The sequence below is a fragment of the Chiloscyllium punctatum genome, chromosome 23 (assembly GCF_047496795.1).
Source record: "Chiloscyllium punctatum isolate Juve2018m chromosome 23, sChiPun1.3, whole genome shotgun sequence".
NCBI lineage: Eukaryota > Metazoa > Chordata > Chondrichthyes > Orectolobiformes > Hemiscylliidae > Chiloscyllium > Chiloscyllium punctatum.
Genome location: NC_092761.1, coordinates 62,653,903 through 62,671,358, shown reverse-complemented (window position 1 = coordinate 62,671,358; position 17,456 = coordinate 62,653,903). Strand labels below are relative to the sequence as shown.

General features: G+C 39.2%; 1 protein-coding gene across 2 annotated transcripts in view; it reads right to left on the bottom strand.

Annotated features, from left to right (window-relative positions):
- The window catches only part of msantd2 (Myb/SANT DNA binding domain containing 2), a 33,313-nt gene that overhangs the window by 13,009 nt on the left and 2,848 nt on the right, over positions 1–17,456 (bottom strand). For both annotated transcript variants that reach the window (XM_072593118.1, XM_072593116.1), the window contains exon 2: positions 13,439–13,787. In XM_072593118.1, coding sequence (XP_072449219.1) covers positions 13,439–13,787 — 349 coding nt within the window. The remainder of the gene's footprint in view (positions 1–13,438; positions 13,788–17,456) is intronic.

Sequence of the window (17,456 nt, the reverse complement as noted above, 5' to 3'; positions counted from 1 at the left end):
GATGATTATTTTATTTAGGAATGGACTAATATTGTTGAGTGGATGGGAGGGAAGTAGAGACTACTAATCTCAACCTTTCAAAGAACTTGGATGAACGTTGGAAATGTAAGTGTCAAGGGTATAGAGCTGGAAAGTGTGGCTAGCGTAGTTTAGCATAGATTTGGCAGTACAGACAATGGGCCAAATGGCTTTTTCTGTGCTGTATGGGTTCTGTGAAATGTGGGCACCAGGGCACGGCCAACATTTGCTGGCCATTCCTACTGTTTAATTTGAATGGCATTTATAAGTCAGATTGTTTTGGGTCAGGATAGCATATTTCCTTTCATAAAAGACCTCGCAGACAGATTTTTAATCAGTAAGGGAACTGAGAATTTTAAAGGAAAAGGTCGGAAAATGGAGTTGAGTATCAGATTAGGCACGATCTCATTGAATAGCTGAGGAGACTTGATGGGCTGAATGACCTATTTCTATTCCGACGTATAATGGTCTCATTATCTTAAAAATCCATCAAATGAATCAATGGTTATTTAACAGAACTATTCCTGACACGAGCTTTCAATTCCAAATTGCAAAACTCTTAGTTGAATTTAAACTTAAATTCCACCAGCTGCTGTATTCTGTGTTTCACAAAGCATTATCCTGGACCTCTGGATTTATAGACAAACAACATTACCAGTTTACCACCATCCTCCAGAAATGGTTATGCCAACCTTCTGTGGACGTTTGTCCTCAAGAGAACTGGTGTTTTTAGGCTAATATATCCTATGTTCCCAATGCTGGACATTAATAGCAAGCAACAGTATTTACAACAGAACACTTAAACCTGAAATGGTTTTTGCTCAGCTCATCTGCACAAATCTTTGAACATCACGATGTTCACAGTAACATTTTAGAAAGCGCTCTTCAGCAATCCTCTACCTATAGATTGTGGCAACCAACAGTGCTATGGGAAATTTAGAAAGTTACTGGAAATACTGGAAATTTGCAGCAAAAACAAAGATACTAGAAGTGCACACATTTTTCACAAGCTATGAAGAGAAAACAGAATTTAATAGTTGAGCTGAGAATTCCTTCAGACTTTGGAATAATAACAAGGATGCTAAAAAGAAAGCACCTGAAAATGAAAACTTCAGTTCCTTAGCATTGACATTTTTTGCTTTAAAAAGTGATGACTGGCTGAGCAGTTTTCTTCAAGACTACTTGAATTCTCAGTCTTTCCAAGTCATGAAAAACAGAGTTCCACTTAACAGCGTCTTTTACAAACAGAAGATGGCTCAAAAGTGCTGATCAGAGGATACAAACATGGCATGATTTTTTATATTCCCAGCGGTAATTGACTGAACTAGTTTACATTCGATAACTTTGAACAGAAAACCGAAGCAGGAAAATGTCATTTTTTTAAAAAAGTACTGGATAATTGATCAAATTAATGTAGGAACTCTCTTTTTCATTCATAGAACGTGAGCATGGCAAAGTCAGTATTTGACGCTGATCCCTAATTGCCTTCCAGATGACCTTAACAAAATGCATGTAGCTTTGAAGGGAACATGGAGGGTCCAGTCTAAGTCACTGGCACCCTTGGTTTCGTAAGTGGTACAGTTGGCAGGAACCCCCTGCAATCCTCAATACAGCAAGTAACTCATTTAATACATCAGTCAGGACTTATTCACTTAATGGTAAAGTCCTGGGGAGTGTTGCTGAACAAAGAGACCTTAGAATGCAGTTTCATAGTTCCTTGAAAGTAGAGCCACAGATAGACAGGATAGTGAAGGCATATAGCATGGCTGCCTTTATTGGTCAATGCACTGAGTGTAGAGGTTTGGGAGGTCTTGTGAGGCTGTGCAGGACATTGATTAGGCCACTTTTGGAATTGTGCATGCACCCTGCTATAGGAAGGATATTGTGAAACTTGAAAGGGTTTTAGAAACAATTTACAAGGATATTGGCAGGGTTGGAGGGTTTAAGCTATATGGGAGCTGTATGAGGCTGAATAGGCTGGGGCTATTTTCCCCTGAGCAGAGGTTGATGGGTGACCTCAGAGAGCTTAATTATGAGGGGCATGGATAGGGTAAATAGACAAGGTCGTTCCCCCAGTATTGGGGAATCCAAATATAGGGGGCACAGGTTTAAATGTAGAGGTAAAAGTTTAAAGCGGGCAACTTTTCCACGCAGAGGGTGCTACGTATATGGAATGAGCTGCCAGAAGTGGTGGAAACTGGTACAATTACAACATTTGAGCCATCTGGATCGGTATATGAACACGAAGGGTTGAGGGGGATATGGGCGAAACGCTGGCAAGTAGGACTAAATTTATTTAGACTATCTGGTCGGCATAGACAAATTGGACCAAAGGGTCTGTTTCCATGCTGTACATCTCTATGAGTCTGAGTGTCTTGATATGTTAAATAAAACAAATAAAAGTTATATCAAAGAAGTTGAGTTTTTCCAGGTGGGTTAAGGTAGATAGAAGGGAGATTTGATACAAGTGCATAAGATAGTGACAGTTTCAGATAATGTAATTAAGGCTTTTCCATTAGCAGACAAGTCCACACATTTAAAAAGGTGTTGGTTAGGGGTTGAAAGGGGAATGTAAAACGATACACTCATCCAGAGTGGGAATGATCTGGAACTCTCTACCTGTGAGGATTGTAGAAGTGGATAGTATCAAAAGAAAATGGGCTGGGAAGAAAGAGAAAAAGAAACTTGTAAGACTTTGAAGATTAATGGACAATGGGACTGACTGGATCGCTCTGTACAGAAGTAGCATGTACTCGAGCGGTGTTGCCTGCTTTAGTAATTTAGTGATTCTCCATCCTTGCTTTGGTTTATATGGCTACTTGCATTTTCCAAAATCAGTTTCAGGATCAGACAGACACCCAGGAGCTTCCATTCCACTCTTACCAGAGGAAATGCTTGCAACAAAATAAATTCGTTTTCATGAACCATATAAATTGGATTATCTTTTCTTAAAAAAAGACTTGCACTGATATAACAATTTTCATAAAGTTGGAATACCTGCCACTTCCTTAAGTGATTTACAACAGATGAGATGAACTGCAGTTAGCCCTTCAACATGTTTCCCAGCAGTTATTTTGCACAAAGTGCCACAAACATTAATGTGATAACATTCAATTAAATTTTGATTAGTAATGTTGAGAGATACACATTGCCAGGCCACTGGACAGAATATGCCTGCAATTCTCTAAAATAGTTCTATCGATCTTCAGCATCCATCTGATCGGTCAAGTTTGGCCTCAAATTTAAAATACCACGAAAGCATTCATTCCATCAGTAGAATTAGAATACATTTGCCCTAACTGTTTTTAGACCTTTACTAAAGTCAGAATGTCTCTTTAAGATCCATTTAAATGGTGCATGCATGTGTGCATAAGCGCAAAAGACTGATAAACCAGATGTATGTGTGGTTCAACATACTGCAGAAAAGAGGAAGCATATTCACTTCAATGGTCACGTAATTCATGGTATAAAAGGTTTTACTAGTTACTCCCCGGTTTTACCCTTGTTTCTCAAAATCTGCTGGCCATATCAGACAGAGCAGACTGCAGAGATCATGTTGATTTCCTCCTTTAGGCCACCACTAATGGGAAACATAAAGCAGTCCTCAAAAGATGGCTTAACACAAAATGGCTGCTCGCAGTCAAATAACAAACAGAAGTTCAAATAAGACTGATAATGCAAGCTATGTTGTCCGAGTTGAGCCAAAATGGCTGAGGTCCAAAAAAAAAGTACAATCGCTTTGCTTCACACCTGCAATCCAGAACAAAACTGAATAACTTTAGACCCTGCTTCATAAGGATCTGCTCACAACCACAAACAAGGACGGAGGCTGTAAATTTCAAACGTATACATTCCTTCCAAATGCTGTTCTCTCCCTGTGGAAATCACATTCCTGCAGGAAAGGAAAGCCGCCTGTGCTTAATCGCACCCTCTTGTCTGTCAAAACTTTGTTTGTTTAAAACAAAAAGATCGCAACCCATACTTCCTGTTTAATGTTAAATCAATTCCAGCAGTTGATACTCTTGCAATCTATTTGTTTAAAATTTAATCAGATTAGCCATAATATCTAGGAATCAGGATGTTTAAAAAATTGACAAGCATGCCGTACACCTATATTAAAGCAAGTCTCTGCTAATTGCTCAGTTCCTTGAATTAGTAAATTTAACAATTCCAGCCTCAGATTATTTTACCAGGACAGTCGTTACAGTTTTCTACCACACCACGAAACAGAAAAATAGTAATATTCTTCAGCTACATTTAGTCTGAGGAAAAATGGCAAATTACAAATCTAATCCATAGACACCAAATCTGGTAAATTTTATTAACAACTCATGAATTGGATAACATAACCAAAGATTTTTATCTGAATGTGACATCACGATGCAATAAAATAAAGTGGGGGTTGCAAGAACACAGTGACCTTGGATGCACAAATTAAGGTGGCAAGACAAGTTCAGAAGCCATTTTAACCTTACCCTTAGGTACAGTGTAAAAGCAGAGAAGTTGTGCTAAACCTTTACAAATCACAGATTAGGCCTTGGCTGGGGTACTATGTACAATCTTGGGTGCCAGATTTAAGCGGGCCTTAAAATGGACACAAAGGAGATTTACCAACATATTTCCAGTTATGTGGAACTTCAGTTGTATTATTCTTCTCCTTCTCAAATCTCGTAAATGCCTTGCCCCCACCACCATAGCTTTCAGAGATTTCTGCACACCTCAAATTCAGGCCTCTTTGCGATTCTCGGATTTTAACTCTCCACAACACACAGCTTTGACTTCAGCTGCTTCGGTCCTATTGCCTGGACTGCTCTTTCTCAATGTTTTTACATTGTTTTCACCTTCTAATTTGCTCCTTAATCCCAAACTTTGTCGAAGGCTTTGGTCACCTGTAGTAATATGTCCATGTATCAAACTTTGTAAATACAATATGCATATAAAAAGGTGTTGCTAAAGGAAGACTAGAAATGAATCATAAAATCTCTAGAGTGTGGAAACAGGCCATTTGGCCCAAGTCCACACCAATCCTCCAAAGAATATCCCACGCAGACCCATTCCCCTACCCTATTACTCTACATTTCCCTCAACACACCTAAAGTACACATCCCTGAACACGATGGACAATTTAGCACGGCCAATTCACCCAACCTGTACATCTTTGGACCGTGGGAGGAAACCGGAGCACCCAGAGGAAACCCACGCACACACAGGGAGAATATGGAAACTCAACGCAGACAGTCGTCCAAAGGTGGAATCGAACCCAGGTCCCTAGTGCTGGGAAGCAACAGTGCCAACCACTTAGCCACCATGCTTAGATCAGAAGTTATGGGGCAATTTAAAAGGGGCACCCACAATCATTTTTAAAAGGATAAATAAAGAGAAACTGCTTCCAGTGACAGAAGACAGGAAATCAAAGGGCACGCTGAAGTTAACTGGCAAAAGATTAGGAGGGGAGAGGAAAGAAAAAAAAAGGAGAAATTTGTTTTCACAGCAAATCACTGCATTTACCATCCTTTTGGGCAAAGCAGCTTCAATAGGAACATTCAAAAAGGAATTTGAACAGCATCAAAGGGGAAACAATTTGCAGGGCTATGGGGAAAGGACAGGGGATTGGAATTAATTTCAAAGAGTTGGCACAGCCACGAGTGGGTGAATAGCCACATTCCTTACTGTGTTATTTCACAACTGAATATAGGAAATTAAGGCTTACTTTCATGTGGCTTGGAGAGAGAGGAAAAAAACAACAGACCTGCGAGTAACAACCAGACTGCCTGGTTAAGAACACAGATACATTGCTTGCCTTAGTGGGAATTGGCACTACAGAATGGCATATAATATACAAGAATACTTAATGCCAATCTACCCATTTAAAATGTTTTTGTATCTTGGCTCATCTTTTTAGGATTGCTATACATCGCACCTTGGAATCTAATGAATCGAAAGCTAATAGCAAAGGTAAAATCATGTAGGCTGCTCTCTCAATAGAGACAACTGGTGGCGGTAGAACACCGGTCATCCCTTTCCCAGGGTCTGACCAAAGGAACATTCCAGTCTATTCCCTGGATTTGAGCATCACATTCAGTCATTTGCCCACCTGCTGGAAATACCCAACATTTCCTCACATCCTAAGAATTCCCAAAGAAACCATGCAATTCTAGGTAGGCATACACCAGCTTTGCCTTATCCTTAACAAAAAGATATGAACCAGCAGCACTGGGTTTATTATTCAGCAACCATGTTTAGTAAATTACTAACCAACTTGCTCACACTGCCCGAACAGAAAGATATATCTTTAAGTACTTGCAGCTGATTACAAGGATTTAATTCACAAAAACTCATACCATTATGCGATGGTCTAACTACAATTCAAAGTTGCTAAATTTCAGTCAACTGTGAAGTCAAAAGTTTATCAAGCATAAACTACTTGCTGACCTAATTCAATTTCTGAGTTTGAGCAACATTATCATTTCAAGCAAAAATTATTTTGACTGAATAGAATGATCAAAACTGCACATAAGCCCTTATGTATTGCTTCTGGGATATTTATAATTAACCCCTCCGCCCTCTTTTTAGAGGTCAAAATGATCTCTACGGAGGCAGAGGCAATCAAGTCACATAATGCTAGTTTTTTTGGCTTTAAAACATTCCATAACCATCACCCTACTTAAAAGAGGCAACAATGCAGATATAGCATCCAATTTAAAAATGTGCCTATTCAATTAAATGTAAGTTTTAATTTTTGGCACAACCTAAACTGAACCAAACCACAGCCAGTAAAACCAGGGTCTAGGGAAGATTAGGCACATAAAATGGAGGCCTTCGGAGCAATTAAGATGAATTACTTAAAGGCTGTTGCTCTTCTTCACTTCGGTTATTGCAGACAAACTTCCATTTATAATGCACGATTCATAGCACATAAAACAAGGATGCAGATGAATGTTGGCGATTACTCTTTAATTTGTTATACAGTCATGTCAAGCAGCTCAAATTTATCAACTTTAATACAGTAATAATTTTTATATTAAAAGCACTACAGACAAAAATCAATAACAGGTGAAAGATGAAGATATTAGATTAGATTACCTACACAGTGTAGAAACAGGCCATTCGGCCCAACAAGTCCACACCTACCTTCTAAGAGTATCCCACGCAGACCCATTCCCCTACCATATATTTACCCCTGACTAGCGCACCTAACACTATAGGCAATTTAACACGGCCAATTCACCTGATCTGCCCATCTTTAGGCTGTGAAAGGAAACCTACACAGACACAAAAAGAATGTGCAAACTCCACATAGAAAGTGGCCTGAGGTGGGAATCGAACCTGGGTCCCTGGCGCTGTGACGCAGCAGTGCTAACCACTGAGCCACCAGGCTGCTCCAAATGCAAAGTGGCCCCAATGAGATATTAGGGTGGGTGACTAAAAGTTTGATCAAAAGGATGAGGTACTCCAAAGTCAAATTCCTATTAACATTTTAAACTAAATTAGACTAATGCTAATACCAGGGCTAACAATATGTTACTGATTTTGCCAATACTGAATGACAAGTGCAATTTCTATTGTACAGCAGAGGCATACAGAGAAGAAAAATCCCAACTTCAATCTAAACACAATGTTCAATTAATTTTTGTTGGGTTGGTAGTAAGGGTTCGAAAGGGCACTGATTGGCTTGAACTTTCCTGATAAAGTGTATAGCCAGACATCTGGCTTTCTTTCCTCTGGAAAATTGTGTCTAAATGAAATATATTTCAGTTGTGATCACTCTCCGTTGTATAGCTGGCTTTGACACTCATTAAATTCATTTGACCGTAGTAACAGAACCACAGCCTTTCTAACCCTAATTTGTGGCAATGTGAAAGCACTGAAGAGTGGAAAGAAAATAAGAATACACTAACACTTGTGTGTAAAGGAGAATAATGTACAAACAAAGTGTGAAAACTAAAGACCAGATGTCTTATTAACATTACAGTATAAACTCTGATTTCAGCTCCTCTTTGTTTGTTTACCACATAAGTCAAGGATTCTGTACGTACAATTGACAACTACAGATTATTAACCGTCAGCACAAACCTGCTAGTAATAGCCAACAATGAAACAAGTCTGTGCAGTTCCACTAGAAGAATGTTTTCTTCCAAATCTTGAGAGGTACAGTTCCACAATCACAGACCCCTTTTGCAAGAGTTATAAACTGCTGCAGTAAGACTCCAAACATTCTTTCCCCTTCGTGAAAAGACTGCATAGCTTCGCTGGTCAATGCAATCTCAGATTTTAATGGGACACGCAACATAAAATTCATCAACGCTTGTTGGGTTTGAAAGGAGTTTCACTTGTGGAGGAGGATAATCATTAACTAGATTGCAAAGTAATTGTTGAATTAGTCAAGATACAAATCTGGAGTACACAAACAGCACCCAACGTTCCTAAGGAGACTATCGATCAGCTATTACAGCTCACCACATATAGCAATTTCATAGAATCTGCTGTTTCTGAAGGGGGAAAGAATTCAGGTATCTAGAGAAGAGCAAAGATTGTAACGTGCAATTCTACTACAGTTAACTGGCTCTTCAGAATATTATTTGAGGGAAAAAAACACTTGACTTTGGTTCCCTTTTTCAAGTTAAGTGACATGTACCATGATACCAAGTGATATGTGAACTGTTCAAGCAGGATGTGACTGTACAAAATGTGTGTGACTAGTACAGCAGATTGACAGTACGCTGTATCTAAGATCAGAACAAAGAACAGTACAGCCATGTCCCCGAGTTCTGGCTTACTGGTGATGTAATCATTTTTGCCACTTTACACCCAGCTTCTTCCATGGATCTATATTTAACGTGAATTTCAGCAATTAATCAGCACCTGCATTTCTACAATTAATCCTTTTTTCCATGCCAGATTCAACCTGTGTTCAAGGACAGTTCATCATTCTTGGTATAGATTTTGAAGTCAGAAGAGAATCTCCTGCAGACTAGCAAGTTAGAGCTGGTACTCCTGACACATATAGGCAAACCAACTGAATTGTTGCATCCCAGTAACTATATTTAAGTTACTTCAAAACTTCCACAAAGGAAACAATATGAATATCCCGTCTCCCAGTCAGTGACTAAGGAGCAAACAATTTCATGTCTCTTATGCTTTCCAAATGCTTTGCAGAAAGCTGACCCCATTTGTAGTAGTTAGTATGGAATTAAATAAGAACAAAAGCACAGGGAGTGAAGTAATATCAGGAGATAATCAAGGCAGGCATGATAGAGCAGCTGGATATCACATCTGGCTCATTAGTTCAATATCTTCCTCGTGCATCAACCATACAGTACACATCTATACGATGTTAGATTAGACATAATCTGAGCAAACTAATATGGAGAAGGAAATCTGGTTTAATGAACACAACCATATTATCGAGACCACTACTAGAGTCCTTCAGTCTCCAAATAATCTGGAGTTTCACACTTTCCAACTGATCCAGGACACAAACATTGCTCAAGTATCTGCTGCTATATGTAAACTCAACTAATCACTGTCAAAAGGAAGCCCTATCTAGTCACCAAAACTGAAGCCCTTTCTTTGGAGCAATTAGAATGAGGGACAGTACTAATTGCTCCTACAGATAATATCTGAACAACTCCAATTTGGAGATTGCTTCAATGGGCTGTCTTTTGCCTTTAATTATAACCATCTGCCATTTCCAGCTTTAGAAATGATCAACTAAAATGCACTGATTACTACAAGATGACAACATCTTTATCGAGATTGCCTGAAATACTTAGATGAACCATTTAGACACTAATTCTTTTTGCTCATCTTGCACAGAAAGGGTGTTGTTGGATGGAACTCTATAATAGGAAGGACTAAGGAACATAAGCTTCAACCTGAAGAAAGAAACAAAGCCTCTCTCCAATGAGATGGATCTGCATTAGTGTAAAATGTGAAAAGAGCAAGAGGGAGGCTAGGGAAGGTAGGATGATGCAGGTGGAATAGATCGGGGAAGGCAGAGAGAGTAGGGTGGGAGGCAGGCAGAGCGAAGTCGGGCAAGTGCAGAGATGAGAGGGAGAGATCAGGGCAGGGCACGAGCAGGGAGATTGAACAGGTGGGGGAGAAATAAAATTTGGGTGGGTGCGTGGAAACAGGGACAGAATGCAAGGTTGGTGCTGGGGGGGTTGGGACAAATATGCAAATGTAGAGCAGGTGAGAGAGAACTGAATGGGGGAGCCACAATAAAGCAGGTAATGTCCAGGACAGCGAAAGCAGCAGGTTAGGGAGGGAAAGAGAAGGAAAGGAAATAAAGAAAGAGGGAGTAGATCTCAGCAAATACTGATTCAATGTCACAAAATATATGAGCCACTGGACCCTCACCTATGTCATGGAGACTACATTGGACGTGTAGCTTCCCAGCATTACCATAAACAGTATATGGACATTAAGTTGGCATGCCTCTCCTTCTTTTAAAAGGGATTGCTCAATAATTATTTAACTCAGCCAGTGAAAGAGATTGATTTAGGTGTGGTTATGTATCAATATGAACTCAACAGTTTATGATTTACACCTTATAATCAAATAAATCCTTGGACCAATGACTGCATTAAACTAATCCAAAAGCTTGACATTCATTAGTTGGAGAAGTGAATTTCTGTGCATTAAGTCAAAAAATGATCTGTAATAACAAGATGCAAAGTCACAGAATATTTAACACTGGCATACTAATGCCCTCTAAAGGACAAAGATAAAATCAAGGCTCCTTAATATTGTGTTGTAAAGTTTAAACTTGGTGTCCTCTGAATCTGCTGTGACCTCACCAGTGATACAGATGTCAACATCATCATCTTAACAAATCAAAATGCTGTCTCCAGACATTACCCAAATTCAGTAATGCAAATTCTAGGACAGAACATTTCAACTGATGCATTATGGAAATTTGAAAAATCCCATTATATTACTAAAATCCAACGGATAGCATTGGAGGAGCTAAGTGTCACTGATCTCCTCCTGGCTGACTTATTTATTACAGCCATCAAGAGATGCAATTGAAAAAACACACTTGGTTGTTCTGTATCTTCTGATCAGATTTTAACACTGACAGAAATCAGTTTGAAATAAATGTGGCACAGCCTTTTGCAAAGTGCATATAGTAAGAAAGAGAAGATTGAAAAAAAAAACTGAAGACAACACAGACTGACCATTTTCAGCTTCAAGTGTGAAGATTTTCATATTCTCCTTGCTGGCCATAACATTTTGGTACATTATAGAACAAACATTTAAGGCATTTGTTTTCACTGACAGAGTTAAAGGAAAAGCCTTAAATGCTAGTTTATCTGAGATTAATAAGAAAATTTGCAAACACTTAGAATGATTAGTCAATACACCTGAAAGAGGATGACATTTTGGCAAGCTTCGAGAGAGATGTAAATCCACATTTTTTGAAAAGTTTCAACATTGTGTCCCAATGGCACTCCAATACAAAATTAAGAGGTCATAAAATGTCATAAGATTCATTGTTTTACTTCAGATTTCTACTATTCAATTTTTGTATTCAGCATTGTGGTGGAAAACACACTTGCATTTTAATTGAGGATGAAAACTGAAGATCAACACATTTGTTAGGCAAATAAAAAGCTAGTTATATGATAGCACAAGTCACATAGCATTACAACTTGGATTTCAAGTCAAAGGCACAGCCAGTGGATTGACAAACTGTGGCAGTGACGTGACCTGGTCGAGATCAAGCAAACAAACTAGCCACGATCACTAGGTACAATGTTGAACATTTTATATAAGTAAGGTGCACTGCACTTCTAAGTTTGCTTCAATCAATGTTTTAAAAAGAAAAGGCTTGGTTTGGAAACTCACCTCACTGGAGGTTACGCAAACTAACATTTTGCTGTTGATTTTGGCATGTTCTGAATAGCTCTGACAGACAAAAAGTGTCAATTTCTGCAACCGCATCCTGCAGCAGCGATGGGAGCAGCAGCTGATGTAATAGCAAAACACTGGCACCAACATGTTTATACTGGTGACTTGCCACAGTGGCTGCAACAGTCCTAGCAACAACTAGCCCGACAGAGAGATCACTGGGATTGAGAGTTTGATTTAAGCAGGGCTGAAATCTCATTAAGAAAGCTTTCTGTTATTGTATTTGCACTCATTCTTACCCACACTCCTTAATGGAAGTGAAATCATAAGTCAGTTAAATGTTTTCAGCCAAGAACTAGGATAAACATTGCTGCCAACTTCACTAATGCATCATATGCTCCCCATAGTAAATGCAAGTTTATGCAGAGAAAATGGGGGAGGGGCTGTCAAGAAAATTGTTAGGTACATGATCCTTTTTAAACCTTCTCACTTCAAATTAAGTCAGATTAGTGTCCATTTTCATTACATCCATTAACGCCAATGGCACTCCAGTCCCCTCTCCGGTTAAGAAGTTCACAGGCCGAATGCATGACGAGTTGAAAGACCTAGAGAAGTACTCCAACTGCTCTTAACGGTCTAGCATTATTAACTGGTGAGATGGGGAGAGAGAGATCACACAGAATTTCTTGCTATTGATTACTTTGGTGTGTATAGGTGTGGATATCAGGTAAAGACAGATTAGGTTTCGTACTGGCCCCACGCACCTCTCCTCACTAATAGTTATTCATGATGCAGCATCACCGCCTAGGGTTGTACATGAAAAAAAATGGTCCTCTTGGAACAACCAGCACTTCCAGGATCAGGCAGACTACAAGAGAACATGTGCCACAAGGAAGTGAATACCTTATCAAAATTGGACACATCAATACCTTCAGTGTCTAGCATTCAAATCCAACCATATATTTGACAGCAAGGCTATTGAATTAAGCACTTTTAATTTAAAATATTTTCTTTTAATGAAAGACCAAAATGTTTGAGGCTATTGTTGCTCCCCCACACAAAGCCACAATTTGTTAAACATCTGTATTTTTAAACAAGCGAAGGGAAGGCTCCAGTTTGGTTACAGAGGTCTAGACACCCTTCTACAGCTCAAGAAGATTAAAGTGAGTAACTGAACAAGGAGGCATCTCAGGTTGAATCACTAATGTGCTCTGTTATTTAAGTTCAGTCAACAACCTTTGATTAAGGAGGGCGATGCTGTCAGACTTGCTCAGCACTACAAGTGACAAGAGACCTTCGCTGACTATCTTATTCATGACATGGATAACTACTTTTGACATTTTACTACGAATGCCCATGTACTAAAGGTGGAGATGCATGATTGTATATTGTTGCCACTTTGTGATGAACCTGTCATCTTCCAGGTTTGGAGCCATTTAAAAAGGTAACAGATCAATAATGAAGCTTGATCATATCTGAAACAAAAACAGACAAATCCTTTCAAATGCCAATATTCCAGTGGACAATATAAATGGCCTGGTTTATAAAAAGCAACCCAGTTGCTCACCTACGTCCTCATCTGCATCCTGGTAGACAGAGAGATCCTGTTTCTGGTAAGCCTGCAACTCTTGCTTCTGATTCATAAGCAGCTCTTGTTTAATTAGCAAATCTGGCTTCTGGTTTCCCCAGTCTTCCAACTGAGTTGGCTGCACCTCCCGGCTGTCATCCAGGTTAATAGTGTCTGATTTTGCGTCCTGGTACAGTCCGCTGCTGTCGATAAGGACTGGCTGATAGGCGTGTGGTTCCCACACAACCGGCACCCGCCCGAAGACCTGCTCCAGCTGCTGAAACGTGTAGTTACAGGTTCTCTTACCCCGACCACGTTCCTTTACTCGACTATAGCACCTCTTTAGAGTCTGTGAGAGAAAGAAAACACATTAGACTCTAAAGTTAGTGCATCACTTCCAAGTTGACATCATAACTCATCACAACAATTCATTCTCTCTGGAAACCACAGAATTGCAGAACATCTCAACTCAGTCTTCCCATCCATCCATCAGGCAGATTCAGAAATCCACCCCTTTGCATTTCTGAATCAGTAATTCTTGTTCAACCTGCCTCCCTCCAGTTCTTGATCAGTATGTTGAAAGCCCAAATTTTCCTAATTTATTTTGAGAAAAAGGATGAACTTATTCAATTATTCTTGGTTATCCTCCACATGCCCAGGAAAAGCTGATATGCTCTCCTGCAATATCAAAACTAGCACATCGTGTTATACCTTGGTGACAAAGACACCTCCCATAACAAAGTTAAAAATCACATAACACCAGGTTATAGTCCAACATGCTTAATTAGAAGCACTAGCTTTCGGAGCGCTGCTCCGTAAGCTAGTGCTTTCAACTAAACCTGTTGGACTATAACCTGATGTTATGTGATTTTTAACTTTGTACACCCCAGTCCAACACCGGCATCTCCAAATCATGCCTCCCATAACGAGTGCCAAGCAACTAGTTTTGCTATCACTGCTTTACCACATTATGCATGAAACACAGCTGTGCTTCCTACCACCTGAGTGTTACTATAAGCAAATTACAATAAACAGCAATTCCTCATTTCCCCTTGGATACAGTCCAGAACTAAAAGTCCACACCAGGATTAATGCACTTGCAAAGGAATAGGTACCCCTGAATACGTACTCCTACAGTTTTAGAGCATACATCCATTCTGAGACTGCACACACCTAGGTTGAGAAGCAAGTTTGCATATAATGTAATGGGAATCATTAAAAAGGTCTTCAATGTTGAGAGTTATTTGCCACTTAACGATATTCATCCAATCTAAGCAACACAAACAAACAATCAGGTCAGAGGATTTTCTGTGACTGATTCCCAAACAGACTGAGCTTACCTGTGGCCCTATCATGCAAGGTAGTGAACTCAAGGGTCCTCCCCCAGTAAGAAACAAGGAACAGTGCCTTGTGTCAGAGTCAGGTTCGTGTACTCATTAAATGGAACAGGATAGTGTTGAGCTATCAATAAGACCATTCCCCAAGTAAAATATAAACAGGAAATGTTGGAGATACTACTTGATCAACCAGCATCTCTGAAGAGAAAAGGCCACACAAGCTGAAACATTTCCCTCAAAGGATGCACACACAAGATAACAACCTGACTTGTTTCCTTACAAAATGATGAGTAATCTGTGGTGTCTCTAGTATATTGTTATTTGACAAGAAACAGAAAACAATACAACTAGTGATTTATACTAACTCCATCATAAGTGGAACAACTGGCAATCAGCGTCATCCACAGCATTTTATTTACACAACAGAAGCACACTGCTTTGATTTAAAAATAAATTTACCTTGCAGCCACAGAGTGCTGGTCTAAAATAGCACTGGAGATGAGAAATTGTCAGAGGATCATTAGTCTACAGAATCCTCTTTTCAGAAGGCAAGGTCATTGAAGTGACTCAAGGCTAAGTTCCATAGATTTGATAGACAAGAGAGTCAAGGGTTATTGAGGCAGCCAGAAAAATTGAGTTGAGACCAGAATCAGATCAGCCATGATCTTATTAAATACAACAGGCTCAAAGTTTGATGGGACTCCTGCTCCTAAGTTCCACTTTGAGCGATAGTCAGACGTCTTCACTTTGTAAGCAAATGGTTTGTACGTTGGTTATGCTGTTATTATTAGGGAAGGAAATTAAAATCAAGAGATATCCCAATATTTACATGTTTTTAATTATGGTAGGAGTGAAAGCATAATGAGATTGTGTTCTTTAAATCTCAGTTGCTTCATTGCATTTTGAAAGATGCAACACGTTAAATTTAAAACTGTAGGAGGTGAAACAAATACTGATGATTCTGCCAAAGTCTGTTCTGTATTTTTTTTTAACATGATTATTTCACACACATTCCACCTCTGTTCCATTTCAGAGTTGTGAGTTTTGCATAGAACACACTGTTCTTGTCCACCAAAAAAAACCTGACGACTTTCTAAGCAATACAGAATACGGATGAGAAGTAAGATGTTCTACAGATCGTATATCCCAACAACTTGGTGAAACTGGCTAGGGGATTGATGTCTTCCTCAACATAAAGGTTAAGAGTTTGAATTAAAAGCACAAATGAATTGAGAGAGTAAAAGGTGAATTTAATACTAATTTTCTAGCATGGTTTTGGTACCAGAGTCTCCCCCTTTGAAGTCCCACTTTTTTTGATCACCAAGCAACAGTTCAAAGATAACTGTAATGCACGATCATTACTTTCAGCTTGCAGAGTACACACATTACCCAAATGGAGCAACCTCACCATTTCTTAATTTTACTGTCTCAACTTTATACTGGTTAGGGGTGATATGACAGTCTTTTATAGGCGTTACCTTGCTTGTTTTTTTTAAGTAATCCAGTAGCATGAAATGTACAATTCAAATAGAAGATTTTGACCCCAGAGACAATGAGCTAAATGGTGGCTGCAGCTTCCTTTGAAGTTCCCAATACCACTATTGCAAGAATGGACAAGAGGGAGTAAACAAAAGAAATGCATCCCAGAGTGTACATATGGTGATTGTATAAGAAGCATTATTGACCCGAAACATAATTCAGCTTCTCATCATAGATGTTGCATGGCCTGAGTATTTACAGTACTTTCACTGTTTTAAACGCAGGGTATTATTTAATGGTTTGCCAGCAGAATGCTAGTCACAGTATGGCATCTTTATTAGTTTAGGTGGTTATTGAGGATAAAGGTACAAATTACTGGTTTAACTTCTGGTTCAGCTGATAGCACTGAGTCAAGGAGAACTGCATCGTTGGAGAAACCATAATTCAGTTGGGGCATTGACGAAGGCCTTATGCAGATGACTATAGAAGTACTGTCAGGATAGCAGTGTGTATCGAGGTGAACACGAGCAAATGGAATACTTTCATTCGTTCATGTGGTTACTGTATTTGCGTTTGGAGGCTACTGCACTCTAACAAAGTAGGCAATTGTGTACAAACTGCTTTCAGCCATGACGTGCATAATAAAAGTTTATCTGTTTTCAACAGATGACTTAAATGCTATTCCCAATTAGTGGATTGCATGTTATTTGCAGGCCATAATTTACTACTGTTCATGCATTTTAGGTTAAGAATTGGGGATAGACAAGCTATTTATGTAGAGAGCAAATGGTGTACAGGGCATTAAGTTCAGACCAGTGAGGGGCAAGAAACATGCTTACCTTGCAGGACGAGTTACTAACTGTATAATATATTAATTGAAGCCAAAATTCATAATTATGGATTTATTTGCAAACCACATGTTTGTTACCTAGTTTAGCTTCTTGTTTGTATTAATGGGCTGATTCAGGTTTAGAATGTCAATTCTACTTGTGAATATAATATTAAGTTTGTTACAAAAATCTAGCTTTAGACACATTTAAGGAGTTGAAAACAGAATCTCCATGCTGCCTCAGCTGCTGTGGACTTTCATGGAGTCACAGAGATGGAACCAGCCCATACCAACCATAATCCTGAACTAAACTAGTCACATCTGACTGCAATTGGCCCATACCCCTCCAAACATTTCTTATTCACATACTTAT